At 33.5% G+C, this 25,112-nt stretch overlaps 1 protein-coding gene and 1 pseudogene across 2 annotated transcripts; one reads left to right on the top strand and one right to left on the bottom strand.

Annotated features, from left to right (window-relative positions):
- Positions 1-7,536: 7,536 nt before the first annotated feature.
- LOC116538744 lies at positions 7,537-9,664 on the top strand (annotated as a pseudogene). Its single transcript, XR_004263774.1, has one exon. The product of XR_004263774.1 is annotated as a cyclin-C pseudogene (transcript).
- Positions 9,665-10,911: 1,247 nt separating this feature from the next.
- LOC116538782 (olfactory receptor 11G2-like) lies at positions 10,912-12,214 on the bottom strand. The gene has a single exon (XM_032261323.1). It carries the CDS (start codon positions 11,896-11,898, stop codon positions 10,912-10,914), a length of 987 nt encoding a protein of 328 aa, XP_032117214.1. The 5' UTR covers positions 11,899-12,214.
- Positions 12,215-25,112: the final 12,898 nt, after the last annotated feature.

Raw genomic sequence — 25,112 nt, 5'->3', positions numbered from 1 at the left:
GTTTTGGGCAGCAATAACATTATTATACATCATGTGGAATGAGGCAAATGCCTTAGTTTCTGTTGTAACTTTTACAATGGATAATTAATAAGCCACACTGTATAAATCAAAAAACTTTTGTTTTATACTGTTAAAAATCTGTATGTGGAAAAAAAAAAGAAAAACCTAATGGTAACTCATATAATCTCTCTTCCTTATCAATATATATTATACATACAATCATAAGAGAAGATGTTTCAGTAACATAGGTAACAAATAATGCCTACATTAGATTAGAATGTAAACTCAATATACAAATAAAATCAATTTGTGTCATTTAGATATGTGTAATTAGAAAAGCTACATAGAATATATTGCATATTTCTGGCTTAGAAACTGCTGGATCCAGTGATCCAATTCTGTTAAATTCCTTATGTCTCACATTTGGAAAACCTTTCTTTTTTATCAATACCAATTTCTAAAATGTTATTCAAATAAATGACCATCCTTATTTATATTAAAAAAAAGATATGTATCAACCTCCTAGAGTGAGACTTTTGAGAAAAGGGGCTACTTCTAAACTTCTATCATTATGTCCATTTTCTTAATTTTATACTCAATACGTGTATGGCAAAGTTTGTTAGCTGCATACTTAATATCCAATTTTACTATCTTCCTGACTAATGCAAGCTCAATTTTGTTCAACTTGACAATGTGCCCAGTTTTATACATTAGATGTTGCAGTCTCTCTTGTTTATGATGGTTATCATTTGACACGTTCATGTTTAGAAATATACATGAAATGTGGTTTTGCCTCTTTCTTGTCTGATACTTCAGATGGCATCTTCAGATAATAAGGTGAGCTTAAGGATGGAAACATATACTACAAAAGATTTGTCAAAAAGGCAGGGAAGCCTAGGTCCCTGATGGCATCTTGGCACTGCTCACCTCTGGACTGCAGTGGACTGATTATCTTTAGAAACACCCATGAGAGAAGAAAACTAAACCTTTATGTTGCGTGAATTACTGTTACTTGAGTTTCTATTATAGGCAGCTGGATATAAGTCTACTATGTGCAGCAAATTTGAGTCCCTGGATAGATCTTGAGTTTCTAACACTTAACTGGGTAAAATGTGGAGTAATTGAATTACTTAATAAGAAGAAATAACTATTTATTCCAACTATAGATTCTTTGCTTCTTTGGACATAATTGAGTTATTATCTTTTAAAAATGGTTCTGCTTTTATTAAGATGATTAATAGTAATATGTTTTGATAGATAAATGGCTTATGTTCTTTTTTATTTCTATTTTTTGCTTTAAGCTCTGGGGTACATGTGTAGATTGTGCAGTATTGTTACATAGGTATACACATGCCATGGTGGTTTGCTGCCTCCACCCCTGTCAGCTACATAAGATATTTCTCCTAATATTGTCCCTCCCCAATCTCGCCACCCCCTGCTATCCCTCCCCTAGCCCCCAACCCCCCAACAGACCCCAGTGTGTGATAGTGCCCTTCCTAGGTCCATGTGTTCTCATCGTTCAACACCCACTTATGAGTGAGAACATGTGGTGTTTGGTTTTCTGTTCTTGTGTCAGTTTGCTGAGAATGATGGTTTCCAGATTCATCCATGTCCCTGCAAAGGACACGAAGTCATCCTTTTTATGGCTGCATAGTATTCCATGGTGTATATGTGCCACATTTTCTTTATCCAGTCTATCTTTAATGGGCTTTTGGGTTGGTTCAAAGCCTTTGCTATTGTAAACAGTGCCACAGTGAACATATGTGTGCATGTGTCTTTATAATAGATTGATTTATAATCCTTTGGGTATATACCTAGTAATGGGATTGCTGAGTCAAACGGTATTTCTACTTCTAGATCCTTGAGGAATTGCCACACTGTCTTCCACAATGGTTAAACTAATTTATAGTCCCACCAAAAGTGTAAAAGCATTCCTATTTCTCTGCATCCTCTCCAGCATCTGTTGTCTCCAGATTTTTTAATGATCGCCATTCTAACTGGCATGAGATAGTATCTCAATGTGGGTTTGATTTGCATTTCTCTAATGACCAGTGATGATGACCATTTTTTCATGTGTTTCTTGGCTGTGTAAATGTCTTCTTTTGAAAAGTGTCTGTTCATATCTTTTGCCCACTTTTTAATGGAGTTGTTTGTTTTTTTCTTGTATATTTGTTTTAGTTCTTTGTAGATTCTGGATATCAGGCCTTTGTCAGATGGGTAACTTGCAAAAATTTTTTCCCATTCTGCTGGTTCCTGGTTCACTCTAATAGGCAAGGACTTCATGACTAAAACACCAAAAGCAGTGGCAACAAAAGCCAAAATAGACAAATGGGATGTAATTAAACTTAAGAGCTTCTGCATAGCAAAAGAAACAATCATTATGTTCTTTAAAAGAGATGAGTGTCCAGTTTGATCGCTCATAAAAAATTCAAAAATGATAAAGGTTTAAAATATGTTGTTATAATAAACACAGACAAATAAAGGTAGGTATCCAAAACATGACAATTCAAACTCTCTTTTAATTAAAGTTGGTTCTTGTATTAGTAGTAAGCAGGGTGCTTGCGGGGAGAGATAGACAAGTGTAGATGGGAGTTCCCTGGGTAAAGTTCTTGTTTGGTAAGATTCATTTGATTGTATGGCATGTTTCCCCATTCTCTCTCACTCTGTCATTTTGTTGTTGTTGTTGTTTCAAGCATCTAGTATGAAAACCACAAGGCCAGGGTTTGCTACCAAGAACCACACTCTCTTTTGCAGAAAGAGCTGATTCTGAGTGAAATAGGACTAGGGTGCCAAATTAACTCCTCTCCACAAAGTGACCCCACATGGAAAAGTACTTGAGATGCTCTGTAAATACATGCTAAGGGCTCACCAAAGACAGTAGCATTATCCTTTCTTTACACATAAAGTAGGGGGGAAGCTTGCATAAGTGGTGTGTCTAAAAGCATTCCTTTAAATTATACATCTTTTTAAAAATATTAGTTTTTCTTAGCTCCACATCTTTTGTAAATTGGATGAAGAATGCATATTTGTCATGGAAAAATTAGGAAATAAAGATATTAGCATAAAAGAGGAAGCAAAGAATCTAAATTACCCATAAATCCATGACTCCATGTTTGTGCACAATTTAATAATATTGTTTTCTGATCTGCCGTTTTCACTCGATAACATATTTTGCATGTGGAATACGTTTTACGTAAATATTTGTATAATTTGTGTAGTTATTACCTTAAGACTACTAAAAAGAAATCCCTTAGTTCTTCTACTAAACTTGTTTCTCCTCTACAGTATTCCTTTCTGGGATAAATCCAGCTCTTTGTCTTGCATGGCAATGTAGTCCTGAAGTTAGCTATGTGGGACTTAGCCACATTTGCCAGAGTAGGATGTATGGTACAGTAGAATTCTTATAAAACTTGAAGTCAGAAGAACTGATTCCTCCATTTACTATGTGTGACCTTGGACAGTATTCTTGATTTCTTTGAATCTCATCTGCAAAATGAGTATGGAAATATCTCCCTTAACTATATGACCGAATTTGTGAGGATGAACTGAACAACTATGTAATAGTGTTTGGGAAATGCTGAAGAGCTCTACAAATGAAAGACATTAATAATATTAACTGAAATAGATTCCATAAATACTATGTATGAGATCCTATCTTGATTTACCTCATTCATCAAATCTGCTATCTGACAAAAATGTGATCATTAGTTCTATTTTACAGCCTAAACAAATCTAGGCAGAAAGATCAAATAATTTGCATAAGGTCACACAATTAGTGACTTGGATTTGATGTAATCTATTTCATTCTATAGTGTTGGTCCTTTCCCCCGACAATAGTAAAATGCATGGCTCCATTGTTAGCCTGCCTGGGATCAGATACCATCTCCAACTAGGTTAAGTTACCCTTTGTGCCTCTGACTCTTCATAAATTAGAGATACAATAGTACTGACCTGATATCTTCAGGTTGCATTAAGTAGGAAATAAAATTATACATAGAAAAGACTTGGAGCATTGCCTGGTACAAAATAGGTGGCTTCAAATGTTATTATTATTTTCAATGTTGCCAAGAGAGCAAACACTGTTGTGGTGGATTTGGATATATAAACCTGTTAAACGAATACACACTCTTTTCTCATAATATTGTCTCACTTGCACCTTATGTCGTAAGTATTCTAGTAATCTTGACTGTACATAATGTTTGGTTGTACAAATAAATTTTGCGTTGTGAGGGAATTAGTTATAACTGAGGGGCATTCAAAGTTTACTTAGCTTAACAAGCATTTAAAGGCATCTAATAAACACCATGACTTGTATTTGAAAGTAGAAAATACTTTCTTTTGTTTTTTTAAACCTCACATTCACAAGTCGTCTCAATTTTATTTTTTTATTACAATTTTCATTTCCCCCGAGGAAACTACTAACCAACACAATTATTTTTAAATATCATCCTGCTGTGTTCTTTTGAAAGTCTAAGAACTAAGGAAAAGATAACACTGTATTTTTACTGCTACCCATAATATTTTTTATCTTTCCTTCTCTCCCTTTGGGATACAGTTTGGCTTTTGAAAAATGTGGTATATATTCTCTTTTTTTCTTGGTCTGGCTCAAGTTTTGTTGATTTGTTTATCCTTCTGAAAAACCACTGTTTCATTGAGTTATTTTCTGTTGTAGTTTTAGCCTCTATTTTATTTATTTCTGTTCTGATCCTTGTTATTTCTTTCCTTCTGCTGACTTTGGGTTTAGTTTGTTCTTCTTTTATTAGTCACTTGAGTTGTAATATCAGATTTTTATTTTATAGTAAAAAATTTTTTTAAAATTATTTTGGCATAGGCATACAATGTATAATAATTACATCAGGGTAAATGGGATATCCATTACCTCAAGCATTTATCCTTTCTTTGTGTTACAAACCATGCAATTATACTCTTTTAGTTATTTTAAAATGTGCTATAGTCACCCTGTCATGCTATCAAATACTAGAACTTATTTATTCCATCTAACTGTATTTTTATAACCATTACCCATTCTTTCCCTTAACCCTAGTATTCTTCCCAGTCTCTGGTAACCATTACTCTATTCTCTATCTCCATGAGTTCAGTTATTTTAAGTTTTAGCTCCCATAAATAAGTGAGAACATGGAATATTTGTCTTTCTGTCTCTGGCTTATTTTATTTAACATAATAACTTCCAGTTCTATTCATTTTGTTGCAAATAACAGGATCTCATTGTTTTTCATGGCTATTACTCCATTTTGTACATGAACCACATTTTCTTTATTTATTCATCTGTTCATAGACACACAGGTTGCTTCCAAATCATGGCTATTATGAATAGTGCCACAATATGCATGGGAATGCAGATGTCTCTTCAATATCTTGATTTCCTTTCTTTTGTGTGTATACCTAGCAATTGCATGCTGGGTCCTACAGTAGCTCTATTTTTAGTTTTTATGAGAAACCTCCAAACTGTTCTCCATAGTGGTTGTACTAATTTACATTCTCATCAACGGTGGGTTCCCTTTTCTCCATATCCTAGCCAGCATTTCTTATCGCCTGTCTTTGTGATATAAGCCATTTTAACTGGGGTTAGGTGATTCCTCTTGTAGTGCTGGTTTGCATTTCTCCGATCATCAATGATGTTGAGCACCTTTTCGCATGCCTCTTTGCCATTTATATGTTGGTTGTTTTGAGAAAGATCTTTAGTCCCTTTTTAAATTGGATGATCAGACTTTTCCTATAGAGTTGAGTGCCTTATGTATTCCGGTTATTAATCCCTTGTCAGACATATAGTTTACAAATATTTTCTCCTATTCTATAGTTGTGTTTTTCAACATTGATTGAAATGATTCTATAGTTTTTGTTTTTTAACTTTATGTGATGAATCACCTTAATTGATTTACATATGTTGAACCATCCTAGCATTTCTGCAATAAAACTCACTTCATCATGGTGAATTAACTTTTTAATGTGCTTTTGGATTTCATTTGCTAGTATTTTGTTGAGAATTTTTACATTAGTGTTCAACAGGGATATCAGTCTGTAGTTTTCTTTTGTTGATGTGTCTTTCTGGTTTTGTATCAGGGTAATACTGGCCTAATAGAATAAATTTGGATGTATTCTATGTTACTCTATTTTCTGGAATAGTTTAAGTAGGGTTGGTATTAATTATTCTATAGATATTTGATAAAATTCAGCAGAGAAGCCATCATGTCTTGGGCTTTCTTTGCTGTGAGACTTTTTATTAGGGCTTTGATCTCATTATTTGTTATTGGTTTGTTCAGGTTTTGAATTTCTTCACGGCTCAAATTTGGCAGGTTGCATGTATCTAAGAATTTGTTTTTTCTGGATTTTCCAGTTTATTGGCATATGGTTGGAAGTGAGCCTTTTAATTTCTGCAGTATTTGTTTCATGTCTCAATTTTATTTATTTGGGTCTTTCTCTTTTTTTCTTAGGTAAAGTTTTGTTGATTTTTGTTTCAAAAAACAAACTTTTCACTTTGTTGATATTCCATATTGTATGCTTTCCGTCCATTTTATTTATTACGACTCTGATCTTTATTATTTATTTTCTTCTCATAATTTGGATTTGTTTGCTTTTGCTTTTTAGTTTTTTAAGATACATCACTAGGTTATTTTAAATTTTTCTACTTTTTTAGTGTAGGAACTTGTAGCTATAAACTTTCACTTGCCAGGTTTTGGTATCAAAGAGATGCCGGTTTCATAGAATGAGTTAGGGAGGATTTCATTCTCTTCATTTTTGGGAATGGTTTCAGTAGAATTGGTACTAGCTCTTCTTCATATGTCTGGTAGAATTTGGCTGTGAAACTGGTCTAGGTTTTTTGATTGGTAGATATTTATTGCTGGTCTAGGTTTTTTGATTGGTAGATATTTATTGTTATTTCTATTTTGGAACTTAATATTGGTCTTTTGGGGTTTTAATTTCTCCAGGATTCAGTCTTGGGAGGTTGTTTTTTTTTCTAGAAATTTAGTGAAGCTTCCTACAACAATCATTATTCTACACATATTCTTATCTTGCATGGCAAGCTATTTCTCCTAACATTCAAATTGGACAACTAGGTATATTGCTCCCAAATCATTAGTTTATGAGGATTTCCTCCACCGTTAGTCTATGGTTATCCTTGAGAGGCGTTACGCTGCAGCATTAGTCAATTTTTTTCTTGCCAAGTATATATTCAGACAATCCATTTGCGAGTCAAGCCTGAGGCTCTTTCCTCCTTTATCAGCTGGTTGTACGAAATCTATTTCTCACCATGAAGCCATAGGTGAGATATTATAACAAAGGAAGAGATATTGTCACAATAAAGGTATATCTATATCTCACAGAAATGCTTTTTACTGTATCAAATAGTTTTCAATTCTTTCTATCAAGTGCCAGCAAGCTCAGTATGAGATGGTATTTAATATTGGTAAAATAAAATTGAATAATGATTAACTTGAAGACAATTACAAATATGGGCACTGTGCATGTTTATAATAATTGACATTATATTTTATTAAAAATTTCTAACCCTGGATTTGATTGAGGAGTGCGGTTACTGGACAGGCTGGGTTTATGGTCGCTCCGTGGGCTGCTCCGTCGGCTGGTGCTTTTTTATCAGGGCAAGCTGTGTTCCATAGCAGGGAACTTTTGGCAGAGCTCCCACTATTTGCAATGGATTTTGGATAAATAAGATCTGTTGAAGGAGCACCAAAAGGATTTAAAGTTTCTCTCTGAAGAAGAATATTGGAAGTTACAAATATTTTTTACAAATGTTATCCAAGCATTAGGTGAACATCTTAAATTAAAACAACAAGTTATTGCCACTGCTACGGTATATTTCAAGAGATCCTATGCCAGGTATTCTCTGAAAAGTATAGATCTTGTATTAATGGCTCCTACATGTCTGTTTTTGGCATCAAAGTTGAGGAATTTGGAGTAGTTTCAAATGCAAGATTGACTGCTCCTGCTAGTTCTGTATTAAAAACTAGATTTTCGTATGCCTTTCCAAAGGAATTTCCCTAGGATGAATCATATATTAGAATGTGAATTCTACCTGTTAGAACTAATGGATTGTTGCTTGATAGTGTATCATTCTTATAGTCCTTTGCTCCAGCATGTGCAGGACGTGGGCCAAGAAGACATGTTGCTTCCCCTTGCATGGAGGATAGTGAATGATACCTACAGAATGGATCTTTGCCTATGGTATCCTCTTTTCATGATAGCTTTAGCTTGCCTACGGGTAGCCTGTGTTGTACAGCAGAAAGATGCCAGGCAATGGTTTGCTGAGCTTTCTGTGGATATTGAAAAGATTTTGGAAATAATCAGGGTTATTTTAAAACTATATGAACAGTGGAAGAATTTCGATGAAAGAAAAGAGATGGCAACTATTCTTAGTAAGATGCCAAAACCAAAACCATCTCCAAACAGTGAAGGAGAGCAGGGTCCAAATGGAAGTCAGAACTCTAGCTACAGCCAATCTTAAAACATTCTGAAGAATTCCGTAGTGGACCACTTGGAAATAAACCACTGGACAGATTTCAGTAATGTCTTCAGTGGAACACAAATGAAAATGAATAGCTTGTTTCTGTCAAGCATATTGGAAAGTGATTTTATTTTTCCAAAATAAGTTTTTCTTTATCTGATATGATTCTAGAACATAATTCATTAAAATCTCTTGATTATAAATGCTTGGAAAGGTTCTAAGGGGACCTACAGACAGCCATACATAGATGTTTCAAAATTAATAGGTTTTGATTAGTATAATATTTCTTAATTTGGATTATAGAAATTGTAGCTTTTTATTAAGCCAGGAAACATGAAGCATAATTTGTTTAGCCACTGAGGGACTAAAAAAGGATGTAAAATTTACAGTCAGTGTATGAGGGGTTTTTTCCCCTCCAGAAATTTAACTTTAAAACTGTATTTAAGGAATCAAATCCTACAAAATCCTGGAAGATTTTGGTAATGATGTTGATAATTTCAGGGAAATTAATCAAGTACCTATATTGATTTAAAAGTGTATTCTATTCAATAGTTTGAGGATCTTGCCATGGAAGATACTGGCCCAGCCTAGCAGAAAATTGCAACATGTATAGCATACTTTGACATTTTAAAAGCTGTATTCCATAACCATTTTGAAATGCTGGGCAAACTACATGAAGTTATTTATAATTAATTCACAGCTAATCAGGTATTTTGAAAGCTTAATTGGATTAAAAAACCATAATGTTGGAATTTGATAAAATTTTAATGTTGATTTTTACTGTGAAAGTTTTTTATAAGATATACGCACCCTAGTTTAATTTTGTGTCTTGGTGTGGATTTACAAATTTGCTACAGGTATTCTGAGCCAGGAACACAATCAAGTTTCAGGCCAGTCTGATACTGGCTGCCCTTAATTCTAATATGAGAGTAGGACTTCATACTAAATGTTATGTCAGTAGGATATACATACTGTCAGTGGGATGTACTGTCTGTGGAACTTAGCAAATTAATCATTTTCTTCAGACTTGAAGGAGAGTGATAAAAAAAATTTGGAGTCATGGTATATTGATGTACAACTGAAGGATTAAACATTTGTAAGCAATTGTGGACAATGGCTTATTAAATTAAATGTTGACCTCCTAGTAAAAAACTGCAAGAATAAAAGTAAGTTTTCTAGCTTAAAAAAAAAAAAAGAATTTCTATTCCTTTTTTTCCTCATGTAATTAAGAAAGATAAAACTGGCATGGACAGGTGAAACTCAGCATTAAATTTGTCAGCACTTTATAGAGAGCTCACCATTGAAGTTAGTTTGAATGAAGTTCTAAATTGTTCATATTTTCTTCTTATATAAAAGAGTTTTCCAGGCAAGTATTTAGCTATGTAATTTACATTTCACATGTGAAGTATAAGAAAACAGCCACTCTTTTCCCCAGAACTCACATAAATGCTGCCTTTCAAATCCAGAAAATATTCTCAGCTCAGATTCTTTATGACACAAAAACTAACTGCACTATGAGGGCTTACAAATTAAAATTCTGTAAATTACATTTCATATTGCGATTCCTTTTCATTATGTTTCTGAAATTTGTATTTGAAAAAAAAATGGCCATAGAACAAAACAAAAATCAAAATCAAAGCAATATGTTAGTCAAATATTTATAAAATGGATTTTAAGAATTTTATTTTAGTACTGCCCAGCAGTACTCAAATAAGTCACACAGTATTAATGCTAAACTAATTATGATATCAAGACCTGTGTTTAAACTGGGTTTACAACAAAGCAAGCTGCATCCTGAGTAGTGCTCACCTTTTTGTTTAGGTCTTATCTTATTACTATATTCTTATATTATTACTTATTACTATATTATTACTTAGTACTATATTCCAGGTAACTAATCCGCTTTAAATTCCTAATTCTAGTTTTGTGTACTCTCTGAAAAAACACTAAATATCAAACTAAGGTTATTAGTTTATTTCCATAATGTGAGGACCACTTGCTACATTTTGACAAGCTGGACTTCTTAAACCTTGGCTTTTTCTCAGCCAGTATCTCCTACTGCACAATTACTGGATTACAGTGTTAATTGTGAGAGCAGTCTATATTATCTGTTACATGTGTTATCAATTACTTTAGCTCAGTAAAACAAAAAGGATATCTGTATTCTTTTTAAAATGTTGCATTACATATAGAGGTTCTGACTAGCTTAGACATAGAATTTTACATACTTTTTATTCATTTCAACACAAAATCTAATTCACTGTTGAAACATTCTTCTTAAATAAGACCACAGTATTGCAAATTGTGATGAGTGGTGTTTAAGATGTTAATGAGTCATTATTATAGGAGTCCTTAAATAAAACAATGAATTTGTAGACAAATTTTCATGTCTAATTCAAGTTATATTTGATAAATGGAAATTATCTCATTTATATTTTATTAACACATTTTCCAGCCCTGAAGATTTTCTTCAGAGAATCTTTCATCTCTTTGTTCCTGAGACTATATATTAGAGGATTGCAGAGAGGTGTTATCACAGAATAAAACAAGGTAATGATTTGTTGCATTTTTACTGGGTGTCCTGATCCAGGTCTAACATACATCATCATGATAGAGCCATAAAACAAGGTGACAACTGCCAAGTGAGAAGTACAAGTGGAGAAAGCCTTTCGTTTGCCAGCCTCTGAGGGCACCCGCATTACAGCCAGAATCACCAGAGCATAGGAACAAAGGATAAAGAGAAAGGTGCCAATCATGAATATAGAATTGAATGTGGAGTAAATGAGCTGGGTAATAATGTCTTCAGAACAGGACAGCATCATCAGTGGGACAGGATCACAGACAAAATGGTTGATAATATTTGGGCCACAGTAGGAGAGCTGTGAAATGAGAATAACTGGAGTTAGGAAGATTACAAACCCACAGGACCATGCAAAGAGGATGAGGCCAGTGCATACTTGTTTAGTCATGATGCGTGGATAATGTAGAGGGCGGCAGATGGCAAGATACCTGTCAAAGGCCATGATGCAAAGAAAGAAGCCCTCATCGCACCCAAAAGAGAAGAAGAAGTAGAACTGTGCAAAACAACTCATGAATGAGATGGACTTGCTTGTGGAGAGGAAGTTGGCCAACATTTTAGGAACAGTTGTAGTAACATAACATATTTCCAGGAGAGAGAAATTTCCCAAGAGGACATACATGGGAGTGTGAAGGTGTGGGTCCCACCACACAGAACAGACAATGGCTGCATTTCCCATCAGGGTGAGAGTATAGGCTACCGAGAAGAGACTGAAGTAGAGGAGCTGCATTTCTGGACTTGAGGGAAAACCCATGAGGATAAAGTAGCTAACAAAGTTGATAGTTTCTATGCTGGATACATTCATTAGTCTGGAAGACATGGAGATGACAGAGGTCATTGAAACATGAAATGGAGCACGCTGGTTCTTCTTGGAAACACCAAAATTCTTTACCCTGTATATTATAAAGTAGTAAACAATTAGACTTTTGTTTAAACAACAAAACTGTGACTTTCATGACTCAACTCCTAAACAGATTTCTTTTAAATCACAACAATAGACAGCAGGGAAAATATGAATTGTGGAGAATTTCTTTTTCTTGCTAGGAATACTAGACTTGAAACTGGGAATGCAAACTTTTGTGATTCCAATAAATTACCTGTATATAATTAACCTACTCTTTCTTCTGTTGACCTGCATTATTGATACTATACTTATCTGGGTGTGAAATTCTTTCAACAATACTATGAATACCTGATTCATTGTGATTTGTTAGTGATATAAAAACAAAATACAAACTCAAGATGTTTAAAAATACTCTTTCTCAATGTAGTGTCATGCCAGGGCACAAATTAATATTTACTTTCAATTTCAGCTACTCCAGGTTACTTGTGGTGTTTTAAAGTGGCAATAAAAAGACCTCTGTCATTAGAGGATATATGGTCTTTTATGCTGTTTGCATGTATCTGTACGAATGTTTAGCATAAAAACACATTATTTTTAGGCAGTTGGATACCCTGTTTAGCATAAAACACATTCTTTTATTTTTAGGCAGCTGGATATCCTATATGCTGTGAGGAAGTGTGCCATACTTTGGTCCTTAAATTGCTCTGACTAAATATTTTTATATGCTTCCAGGTGAATATATGAACTACCTATGCCCATTAGGGCATTGACCTTAGGGAGAACAGCTGGTCTGAATGACTGTGGCCAAGTTCAATGAGCTTGTTATTTATAAGAAAGGCAGATCGAGCTTATATTATGAAAGTTTCCATGTTTTTTATTCACTGCTTTCTTCCACATGTTCCTTTTTCTTCCTTTGACTTTCATTGTCATTTTGCATCTCACTGTGGTGGTTCCCTGAGGCCTTTCCTATCTAGGCAAATCTGAAATGTGAAGCTTTTTCCCTGATTACTCTCTGGTTAACTTCTAGCCCACATAACAACAACAAAAACAAGAAAAAGTCATACCAGATGAAGATTTTTGTTTCTCAAATAATAACTAATTTGTATGATACCAAGTCTTATTAATGTAACAGAACTGAAAAATCAGTATTTGGGCTTGAGAAAGAAAATAGCACTGGAAAGAGAAATATGCCATATTTCTTCTACTCACCAAGCAACAAAAATTACCAAAATATACCCATCTCTAGCAATTCATCAGTTAGTATACATCTTCACTTGAAATTCTATAATTTTTGTATATGTAGCTATTCTTATTTTAAAGGGATATGAACCATAAATGGAAAATATCCTCCAGAATTTAGGGAAATAAGAAGAAAAACATATTTTTCAGCTTCATTCTTTACCAGCATTTCATTCTGAGATATACTTTTAGATGTCTCAATGACAAGAAGAAAACATTTTCTTTTATTTTTTGCAAAACAAACCTGGTGACTCACATGTTATATACTTCCCACTCGCTCTTTGAATGAATACTGAGAAGGTCAGGGACAGGAGATAAAATATTTTTCCACAGAGCCAAAGACATGTGAAGAACTTCCAAGAAATTGCATGATCCTGTTTGTAATCTCTCATGGGTTGCAAAAAGTAAACCCTAAAAGATTTCTCCCACCTTGAAGGCATATGTTAATGGTCAAAATACAAGCATGAGTGAGTGTATTATATATGTCTGTTCACTTGCATCATAGCCTTTTGGGACGTGGTGCTCTGTCTCTCCTGTAATTATTTGATAGCATTTGTTCAAAAGAGGATCTCATTCTGAATTTTCACAATGAAAAGCCAGTTCTTAGTATCCCCTAAAGAATAGTGAAAGTATAGTAGATTTTATCTTTTCTTTTTTCTTTTGTGTTCATGTATTGTCAAAGCTTCCTGAGGAATAATTAAGTAGTTAAGTAGTGAAAGGGACTGTCATTATAGCCACAGTGATAAGTTTTACCATAAGACATATCTATTTTGAAGAAGAAGAAATCATTCTCTGGTCATCAAATATTTGTACCTGCAGAGTTTATTAGAGATATTTAAGTTGAATTTTATGTAGAGCACAAGAAACTTAATTGGCATTTACTTATTCCACAAATAGTTACTGAATGCCTGCTGTATGCTTAAACACTATTTCAGATCCTATTGTAGAAAACAATTCCAAAACTCCTGCCTTCACCATTATGTGGAAATAAAATAATATTAATGAGATAATTACACAGTATATTAGAAAATAATATGGAGGAAAAAGAAGCATAGATCGAGGAAGGAATGTTAGAATGGGAGATAATGATTTTAAATAGAGTAATAGGAAAGCTTCACAGAGAAAGTGACTTTTAGGCAATGTCTTAAAATGAGAGAAGAAACTCTACGGACTATCTGAAGAAATCGCATTCTAGGCAGAACAGTCAATTATAGAAATTAGAGACAGAAGAAAGCTTAACACATTAGAGAAACAGCAAGCAGGCCTGCGTGGCTATAGCAATGAAAACAATGGGGACAGTAGTAGGACATGATGGCAGAGATACCAGGGTGATGGCAGATTATTTAGGGCCTTGCACGGGGTTATAAATACTTGGGCTTTCACTATAGGAAAGGGTCAGTGGAGGGGTTGAGCAGAGAATAAAATTATCTGGCTTAAGGTATTTTTATGTGTTATTAAAATCTTATACCTAAAAATATACATATTATAATTATGCATCTCATTGAATTATTAAAAGTGTACATAACCATTTAACCACTACCTGGGTAGAAGAAATAGGACATTATTGAGTATCTCAGAAGCCTCTTTGTGAGCCTTCTAGTGAATGCTTCTGTCTCCAAAGTAATTACTATCCTTCTAACACTATCAATTTACCTGTTCTTGGAATGTACATAAAGGAAATCATACATCATATGTTTTATGCCTGGACTTTTTTATTCATAATTATATTTGTGAATATTTAGCTGTGGCTTTTCATATGATTGTAATTCATTTATTTTCATTGCTGTATAATATTCCTTGGAATGCATATAGTACAGGTATCCACCCTATTTACTGGGTGGATATTTGAATTGTTTCCGGTGTTCAGCTATTAGGAATAATGCTGCTATGAGTAGTAGCATGTATATCTTTTGGTGTATAGTTGCAAAAATTTATGCTTTATAAATATGAGTTACTGGATCCTAAGGAATGCATACATGTTCACCTTTAGCAGGTAATATCAAAGAATATTTGAAAATTTTACCCAAATGTACACTGTCAGAAGTCATATATGACAATTCCCAATATTCTATCTTTTGCCAGATCTTGGTTGTGTCACGTCTTTAAAGAATTTTTTTGGTGGGATATATAGTAGTGTCTTATTGCAGTTTTAAATTACATTGCTTTCATAAATAGCGTGGTTGAAAACATTTTTCTGTTTTCATGGGCTATTTAGATATACGCTTTTAAAATGACTTTACAAGAGACTTACACAGTTTTCCACTCTGAATTTGTTATTGCTTTAAAGATTTAAAAATGTATTTTGAACATAAGTCTTTGTCAATTATATATATTGCAAAATTTTTCTACCATCCATGTGGCTTGTCTTCCATAATCATATTTTTTTTAAATGAATAGATATTGTTAATATTTTTAAAAATACAATTTCACATTTATAGTAGAAACTAATTTCTGACATGGTATATATTCCCTTCTGCAATCTTTTTATTTAATTATGATTATACTTTAAGTTCTGGGGTACATGTGCAGGTCGGACAGGAGTATCCAAATATTGAATCAAGTTTATTTATAACTAATTCTTTATATTATTTCAAAGTAATAAAAATATTCTACTTTATTTTCTAGAAGCCTTTTTATTAAACAAAATTTAATATAATATCCAAGAGTAGCATTGTTATTTAAATATTTATTTATTTTAGAATTGACCGATAACATTCTATGGTTTTATTAGGTCAATATAATGTTTTTAAGTACATATAAACTTGGAATTGTTAAATCTAACTTGTTAATCTAATAATTAACAAATTTATTACCTCACAGTTATTTCTGTGATGTGAACACGTAAAATCCACTTTCTTCACATTTTTCAAGAATACAATGGATCATCATTAAGTATAGTCACCTTGCTGTTGAAATGTATTTATATCATTAATTTTATTTATGTATCCTTTGATTAATATCTCCCCTTAACCCCCACCTACTAACCGCTCTAACCTCTTATAAACACCATACTACTCTTTAATTCTATGAGAACAACTTTTTAGATTACACATATGACTGAGATCATGCAGTATCTGTCTCTCTGCTCCTGGTTTATTTCATGTAACATAATATACTACAGGTTCATCCATGTCACAGACGGCAGGATTTCGTTCTTTTTATGGCTGAATAGTATTTTGTTGTGTATCTATATCACATTTTCTTTATTCACCCATTGATGGACACTTAGGTTGCTTCCATATTTTGATGATTGTGAATAATGAAGGGGTTGCAGATATCTGCAATAAACATGGGACTGTAGATATCTCTTTGATATATTGACTCAATTCTTTTAAATGTGTAACCAATGGTGAGATTGCTGGATTGTATCCTATATATATTTTTAATTTTTTGAGGAAACTCCATATTGCTTTTCATAATGACTGTACTAATTTACATTACCACCATCAGTGTATAAATGTTCCCTTTTCTCTGCATTCTCACCAACCATTGCTGTCTTTTGTCGGTTTGATCATGAACATTCTGACTGGACTGAGATGCTATCTCATTGTGATTTTGATTTGCATTTACCTGATGAATGATGCTGAATATTTTTTCGTATGCTTTTTGGTCATTTGCAGGTTATATTTTAAGAAATATCCAGTCAGGTTTTTTTTGCCCACTTTTAAATTGAATTAATTGGTGGTGGTGGTGGTTTTTGCTATTGAGTTCATTATATATTTTGAATATTAATCCTTTATAAGATGTATAGCTTGCAAATATTTTCTCCTATTCTGTAGGTCATTTTTTGGTTCTGTTGTTTCTTTTTAGCAGAAGCTTTTTATTTTGATGTAATCTCATTTGTCTATTTTTGTTTTTCTTGCCTTAGGTTTTGCCTACATCACTGTTGTGTAGTTTTCCCCTATCTAGTAGTTTTACAGCTTTAGGTCATATATTTCAGTGTTTAAACTGTTGTTAGATGATTTTTTATGTATGGTATAAGGATATAAGTTCATTCTTCTGCATACAGATACTCAATTTTCCCAATACCATTTATTGAAAAGACTGTCCTTTCCCTATTGTGTGTTTTTGGCAGCTTTGTCAAAATATTAGGTGACTGTATCACCTGTGGATTTATTTCTGGGCTCTGTATTCTATTCCACTGGTTTATGTGTTTGTTTTTATGCCAGCATCATGCTGTTTTGGTTACTATGGCTTTATAGTATACTTTGAGGTCAGGTAGTGTGATGCCTCCAACTTTGCTCTTTTGGGTCAAGATTGCTTTGGCTATTCCAGGTCTTTCGTGGTTCCATACAAATTTTTGGATTGTTGTTTCTATTTCTGTGAAGAATGCCATTGGCATTTCTATAAATCTGTAGATTGTTTTGGGTTAATATGAATAGTTTAACAATGTTAATTATTTGAATCCATGAATGCAGGATTATCTTTCTGTTTATTTCTGTCTTCAGTTTTTTTTAATAAATGTGTTGTGGTTTTATTGTAGCTGTCTTTCACCTCCTTGGTTAAATTCCTAAGAATTTTGTTTTTTATTTTGTAGCTATTGCATATAAGATTGTTATATTGAATTCTTTTCACAGTTGATTATTACCACATAAAAGTGCTACTGGTTTTTGTATGTTGATTTTGTATTATACAAGCTTATCGAATTTATTTATCACTTCTAAGAGTTGTCTTCATAATGTTTTTATGTTTTTCTATGGATAAGCTCATGTCATCTGTAGTGAGGAACAATTTGACTTCTTTTCCAATTTGAATGTCTTTTATTTCTTTCTCTTGCTGATTCTCTGGTCAAAACTTCCAGTACTCTATTAAATAGCTGTGGTGAAAGTGAGCATCCTTGTCTTTTTGTCAGTTCTTAGAACTTTCAGTTTTTCCTAAGTCGGTATGATTTTAGCTGTGGGTTCTCATATATGGCCTTTATTAGGTGGATGTATGCTCCTTCTATGCCTGAATTTGTTAAATCCTTATCATGAAGCAATAATTTTATCAGCTGCCTTTTTTACATCTATTAAAATAATCATATAGTTTTTGTTTTTTATTCTATTAGTGTAATGTGTCACACTTTTTGATTCATGTATACGGAATCACTCTTGCATTCCTGGAAGAAAATCCACTTGGTTGTGGTGAACTGTCTTTTTAATGTGTTGTGGATTCGGTTTGCTAGTATTCTGTTGAGAACTTTTGCATCTATGGTCAAGTTATTGCCTTGTAGTTTTTTTCAATTTTTTTTAAAAAACTTTATTTTAAAGTTTTGTATGTATGTGGTAAGTGCATATATTTATGGAGTACATGAAATACTTTGATACAGGTATGCAATAAATAATAATCACATCATGGTAAATGGGATATCTATTCTCCTCAAGCATTTTTATCCTTTGGGTTACAGACAATTCAATTACACTCTTTTAGTTACTTTAAAATGTACAATTAAATTATGATTGACTATAGTAACCCTGTTGTGCTATTAAATACTAGATTCTATTTATTATTTCTACTTTTTGTATCTATTAACAATCCCCACCTGCCTGCCCATTCCCCCAATCACTATCTTTCTCAGTTTCTGGTAACTATCCTTCAACTTTCTTATCTCCATGAGTTCAATTGTTGTAATTTTTAGCTCCCACAAATAAATGACAACATGCAAAGTAGAATTTATCCCAGGGATGCAAGAATGGTTCAATATATGCAAATCAATCAATATGATACATAATATTAACAGTATGTAGGAGAATAACCATATGATCACTTCAGTTACTGCTGAAAAATCATTTGATAAAGTTCAACATCCATTTATCATAAAATTCTCAAAAAACAGAGAATAGAAGGAAGAAACTGCAACATAATAAAAGCCGAATATGACAGACCCACAGCTAGAATCATGCTGAGTGGAGAGAAACTGAAAGCCTTTAATATCTGGAGCACAACAAGAATGCCAGTTTCTACCACTTTATTTACTATAGTACTGGAAGTCCTGGCTAAAACAGACAAAAGAAAGAAATAAAAGGGGCTGGGTGTGGTAGCTCATGCCTGTAATTCCAGCACTTTGGGAGGCCAAGGTTGGTGGATCACAAGGTCAGGATATCGAGACCATCCTGACTAACACGCTGAAACCCCATCTCTACTGAAAATATGAAAAAATTAGCCAGGTGTGATGGCATGCGCCTGTAGTTCCAGCTACTCGGGAGGCTGAGGCAGGAGAATTGCTTGAACCCAGGAGGTGGAGATTGCAGTGAGCTGAGATTGTGCCATTGCATTCCAGCCTGGGTGGCAAAGCAAGACTTATCTCAAAAAAAAAGAAAAGAAAGAAATAAAATAAAAGGCATCCAAACTGGAAAGGAAGAGTTCAGGTCAAAGTATCCTTGCTTGCAGATTATGTGATTTTATGTTTGGAAAAACATAAAAACTCCACAAAAACACTATTATAACTGATAATTTTAGTACAGTTGCAGAATACAAAATCAACATTAAAAGTCAGCAGCATTTCCATATGTCAATAGTGAGCTGTCTGAAAAATCAAGAAAGTAATTCCATTTATGATAGCTACAAATAAAATTAAATACCTAGTAATTAACCAAAAAGGTGAAAGAGCTCTACAATGAAAACTATAAACCATTGATAAAAGAAACTAAAGAAGACACAAAGAAATGGAAAGTATTCCATGTTCATAATTTGAAAGAATCATTGTTAAAATGTTAATATGACTTGGTTACATTAAAAACAATCTATGGATTCAATTCTCTATCAAAATACCAATGTCATTGTTCACAGAAATAAAAAAAAAGTCCTAAAATTAATATGGAACTCCAAATGATCCAGAATAGCCAGAGATATCCTGAACAAATAAACCAAAACTGGATGAATCATGTTACCTGACTTCAAACTATACTATAGAGCTATGATAACCAAAACAGCATGATACTGGCATAAAAAACAGACCCATAGGCTAATGGTACATAATAGAAAACCCAGAAGCAAATCCATACATCAACAGTGAAATAATTTTCTACAAAAGTACCAAGAACATACATTGGGGGAAAGAACAGTCTCTTCAATAAATGGTGCTAGGAAAACTGGATATCCATATGCAGAGGAATGAAACTAGACCCTATCTCTTGGCATATAAAAAAATCAAATCAGAATGGATTAAAGGCTTAAATCCAAGACCTCAAACAAACCACTAAAAGAAAATATTGGAGGAAACTCTCTTAGACATTGGTCTAGGCAAAGATTTCTTAAGAAATACTCCACAAACACAGGCCACCAAAACAAAAACGGACAAGTGGGTCACATGCAGCTAAAAAGCTTCTGCACATCCAAGGAAAAAATCAACAATGTGAAATTTCAATCTACAGAATGGGAGAAAATATTTGCAAACTACCCATCTGACAAAGGATTAACAACCAGAATATATAAGGAAACAACTCTACAGGGGGAAAAAAAACCTCTAATAAATTTTAAAATGGGCAAAGGATCTGAACAGAGATTTCTCAAAAGAAGACAATATAAATAGCAATCAGATATATAAAAAGGTGCTCAACACCGTTGATCATCAGAGAAATGTACATCAAAGCTGCAATGAAATATCATCTCACCCCAGTTAAAATGGCTTTTATTTAAAGACGGCAACAGTAAATGCTGGTGAGGATGTGGAGAAAAGGGAACTCTCAGACTCTGTTGGTGGGAATATGAATTTGTACAACCACTATGGAAAACAGTTTAAGGGTTCCCCCAAAAATTAAATATAGAGCTACTTTATGATCTTGCAACCTCATTGCTAGATATATATCCAAAAGAAAGAATACCAGCATATCAAAGAGTTACCTGCATTCTCAGGTTTATTGTAGCTCTGTTCACGATAGCTAAGATTTGGAAACAACCTAAGTTTCCATCAATAGGTGAATGAATAAAGAAAATGTGATACACACACACACACACACACACACGCAATATATATATATAGAGAGTACTACTGAGCCATAAAAAGAATGAGATCATTTGTAAAAACATGGATGAAATGGAGATCATTATGTTAAGTGAAATAAGCCAGGGACAGATAGACAAACTTCCCATGTTCTCACTTATTTGTGAGAACTAAAACAAAATGATTGAATCATGCAGATAAAGAGTAGAATAGAATGATGATTACCAGAAGCTGCGAAGGACAGTGTGGGTGTGGGATGGGGAAAAATGGGGGTGGTTATGTCTACAAAAAATAAAAAATAAATAATATCTAGTATTTGATAGCATAACAGTGTGAATAGAGTCAATAATGATTTAATTGTACATTAAAAAAATAACGAAAAGAATATAATTGGATTGTTTGTAACACAAAGGATAAATGCTTGAGGGGACAAATAGCCAATTTTTCATGATGTGATTATTATGTATTATATGCGTGTACCCAAATTTACTCCATAAATATATACACCTACTCTGCACCCACAGAAATAAAAAAATAACAAAACAAAACAAAAACCATTGTTTAGCAAGCCCAGCTAAGGGTTATCAGACTCTCTAGCAAATGTGATTTTGTTTAACTTACTATATGATTTATGGAATCTCAGACATTGTATAATTACGTATAGCTAGATGTTATAGAAAATAGCTAAATTGTATCTTTTTAGTGTGGTAGAAAATGTAATCCCAAAGATTAAGGTCATATTGTCCCTTTTTATAGCTGTATGAAAGAATATTAATCTTTTTGTCATGTTGATGATATTTGTTAACTTTTAAGTTCAGGGGCACATGTACAAGTTTGTTATATAGGTAAGCCCGTGTCGTAAGACATTAATTGGATTGTGTCTAATTTAATAATTTTATTTTACTGTTCAATTTGTGCTCTGAAATGTAAAATCACACTTTTCATATTCTTTTTGAACTGGCTTTGTTATCCTGTTATCCCTCATTAATTAGTTAAATACCGTTTTTGACATGTTCATTACTTACTTGTTTCAGAATAATGTTTTATGATATTTAAAAATTGTACTTTGACAGTCACAGTCAAAGTAAAAGTCAAAGTCAAAGTCACAAAGTAGTAATTAAACAAATTTAATTACTAATGACAACAGCTGTGTTTTCTGGATACAATCAATGAATAGATGCCAATGGGTAAGCTGCTTGAGGATTCAAGAAATCCTTGAATGTTGTATCAAGACTCTATATTACCTTAAAGGATAAATAACAAACTACCCGGGCCGGGCGCGGTGGCTCACGCCTGTAATCCCAGCACTTTGGGAGGCCGAGGCGGGTGGATCACGAGGTCAAGAGATCGAGACCATCCTGGTCAACATGGTGAAACCCCGTCTCTACTAAAACTACAAAAAATTAGCTGGGCATGGTGGTGCGTGCCTGTAGTCCCAGCTACTCAGGAGGCTGAGGCAGGAGAATTGCCTGAACCCAGGAGGCAGAGGTTGCGGTGAGCCGAGATCACGCCATTGCACTCCAGCCTGGGTAACAAGAGTGAAACTCCGTCTCAAAAAAAAAAAAATAATAATAAAATAAAATAAAATAACAAACTACCCTTGGAATTATTCCAGGGATAAATATCATAGCTTGGTATTTATCCTTCAGCTTCTGCCACTTCAAGGAGCATGATTGAGATAAAAACCAGTGAGAATCTTCTTCAGATACAGACTGAGGCATGAAAAATGGATGGCATATACAAATAAATCAACAGCAAATTACCAATTAATCAATCCAAAGTAAGTAAAATAAGTGGGATCTGTTATGCAACAGGTCTAACTGCTTCAGAGCCTGCAGGTCCCAAGGTCAGCTTCCTAGCAAGAACTAAATTTAATACAACTCAAACAGCAACAGCCTAGGGAATCCCAGGCCTCATTAAACTAAGCAATGCTGTAAGAACCATAAAAACCTCAGATACAGCCAGAGTCCTAGGGACAGGAGATCTTTCCAGTTCATGCAGCCAGCCCTCAACTAGGGCTTGGCTTATAAATAAGCAGTTAAGGCATGTGCAGGGCAGCTGCTATGGTCATCTGAGTATTGCCCATTTTGATGGCCTGAGACCGAAGAGAGAGCTGGTAGGATAAATGGGAGGATAATACCTTTCTTCCTTAAAACGACATAGCTTCTGACAAGCAAAGATGTAGGTTTCTCAGATATGTTTATTCTATTCAAAGCTCCCCTTCTCTGCCTGCTCCTCTGTCTTGACTCTGATGCTATTTTTATGTTTACTGTTGTTCTCACCCTTTTTCTCTATATACCCTGGTATTGATTATTTTTAAATTTAAGAGATCATTTGAGTTTTATTGTTTTAAGTTTACTCTTAGAAACTTTCACATAACAATGGCATTCCTATAGCATCAAGGAATTCTAAGGCTAGTGGTATCTTAGAAGATAGTTGCATTAAGCATTTTCAATTTCTTTGGCTCATTTTGTGTACTTAAAAATATTTTTATTGATTTTTTCTACATTCTTAGGTTATTCTTAGGATATGAAACATGAAATTCTTGGTAGGGCTTTGATCTTACTGCTAATGGGACGATGGAGTATTTTTGAATGTGGCTTTCTAAGTCCTGTAGAGCTTTGACAAGGGAAATTATCTTGTGATTGGGGGTAGTTTTGGGGACGATGGAGTATTTTTGAATGTGGCTTTCTAAGTCCTGTAGAGCTTTGACAAGGGAAATTATCTTGTGACTGGGGGGACATTTTTTCATGTTGACGGATATAGTGTTCTTTTTATTCTTCACAGAACAGTCCCAGGTCTAGTTTCTTACTGTGATCAGATTTCAGAAACACACAAGCTGGGAGACGACTCTACCAAAAGTGGAAATATTATGAAACCTAAAGGAAAGCTTTCTATATTGTTTAGTATTACATTTTATATTGTCTAAAGATTGCAAATTTATTGTCATTAAAAAAAATTCCAAGAATAATCAGAAGCCAGCCCTTACCTTGATTAAAACTCAACGAACATACAGGGCTGCCTATTTTTGTCTTATGTAATTGTAAAGATTTTGATACCATTATTAATAAAAATCTTATCAGAGTAATCACCTAGGAACTGTCCAAAGTATTTATAGTACTGAAATTCCCTAATATTAAATCTTTAAACAAGTGGGCCATAAACTCAGGCTTATAAATGGTTTGTAGTAATTTAGGTTATATTTTAAATATTCTTCTCTTATTTAATCTTCTGACTTATTTAATTGTAATATTGTCTGTTTTAATACAATCTTTTCTTTCTTAACATATGTTTGGTCGAAATAGCAAGTGTACCAGACACCTTTGGTATACTATGCCATTAGGAAATAATCACATTGTTTCTCAGCATATTGTGAGACTAAATTATAACAGTGAGTTAGATTACGTGTTTCCATTGTTTTCTGGTTTCTAGAAACCTTTCTTTAATTTTAAAAAATAACTTTGATTATTCTTTCTCAGGCTTTTCCAGTTTTTCTAAGATTATGTTTAAAATTAGATTAATAATTTTAATGAGACTTGGCCTCTGTTAATTAGACATTTTAGGTAACTGAAAAGAACATCCAAATGATGTTTTCTTGTGGACATTTATAATCTTTGGTGCATCCAAAAAAGATTGGAGAATTTTCAATATAGCAGAGCTTGAGTAGGGCTGTACATATAATAGCAAATTTTTCCCTAAATTGTATTTCTTGCTTTGTTTTATTTTCCAGTTGATTCCAGAAAGTGAGGTGATTCCTTCTATTAATTATAAGATTATAGATTTAGATGCACTGTGAACTTGGCTATATAGGTAGATGAAGAGGATGGTCACAAACATAGTGTGACAGAGGCATCCAAAGGTGGCTTGAGCCCCAAATCTCTCTCTCAGTGGCTTATCTTGGAATAATATCCCAGAGAAAGTTTTTTTTGTCATTAAGCATTTTAATTTTTAAAATTTAAGTACTTTTCTGCATTGTCTATGTAAATACCTGATACCTAGTATGAATTATTTTATTGGATAACATTCTCTGGATGACTTGATAGAACCA

This window comes from Sapajus apella, unplaced genomic scaffold (assembly GCF_009761245.1).
Source record: "Sapajus apella isolate SASKATOON/1434 unplaced genomic scaffold, GSC_monkey_1.0 scaffold122, whole genome shotgun sequence".
NCBI classification, from domain to species: Eukaryota; Metazoa; Chordata; class Mammalia; order Primates; family Cebidae; genus Sapajus; species Sapajus apella.
Note: the sequence above shows the minus strand (reverse complement) of the source record. Positions and strands in the feature narration are given on the sequence as shown.

Coding starts and splice junctions, on each gene's coding strand:
- LOC116538782 (XM_032261323.1), bottom strand. CDS start 11,898: ATGACCTCTGTCATCTCCATGTCTTCCAGACTAATGAATGTATCCAGC.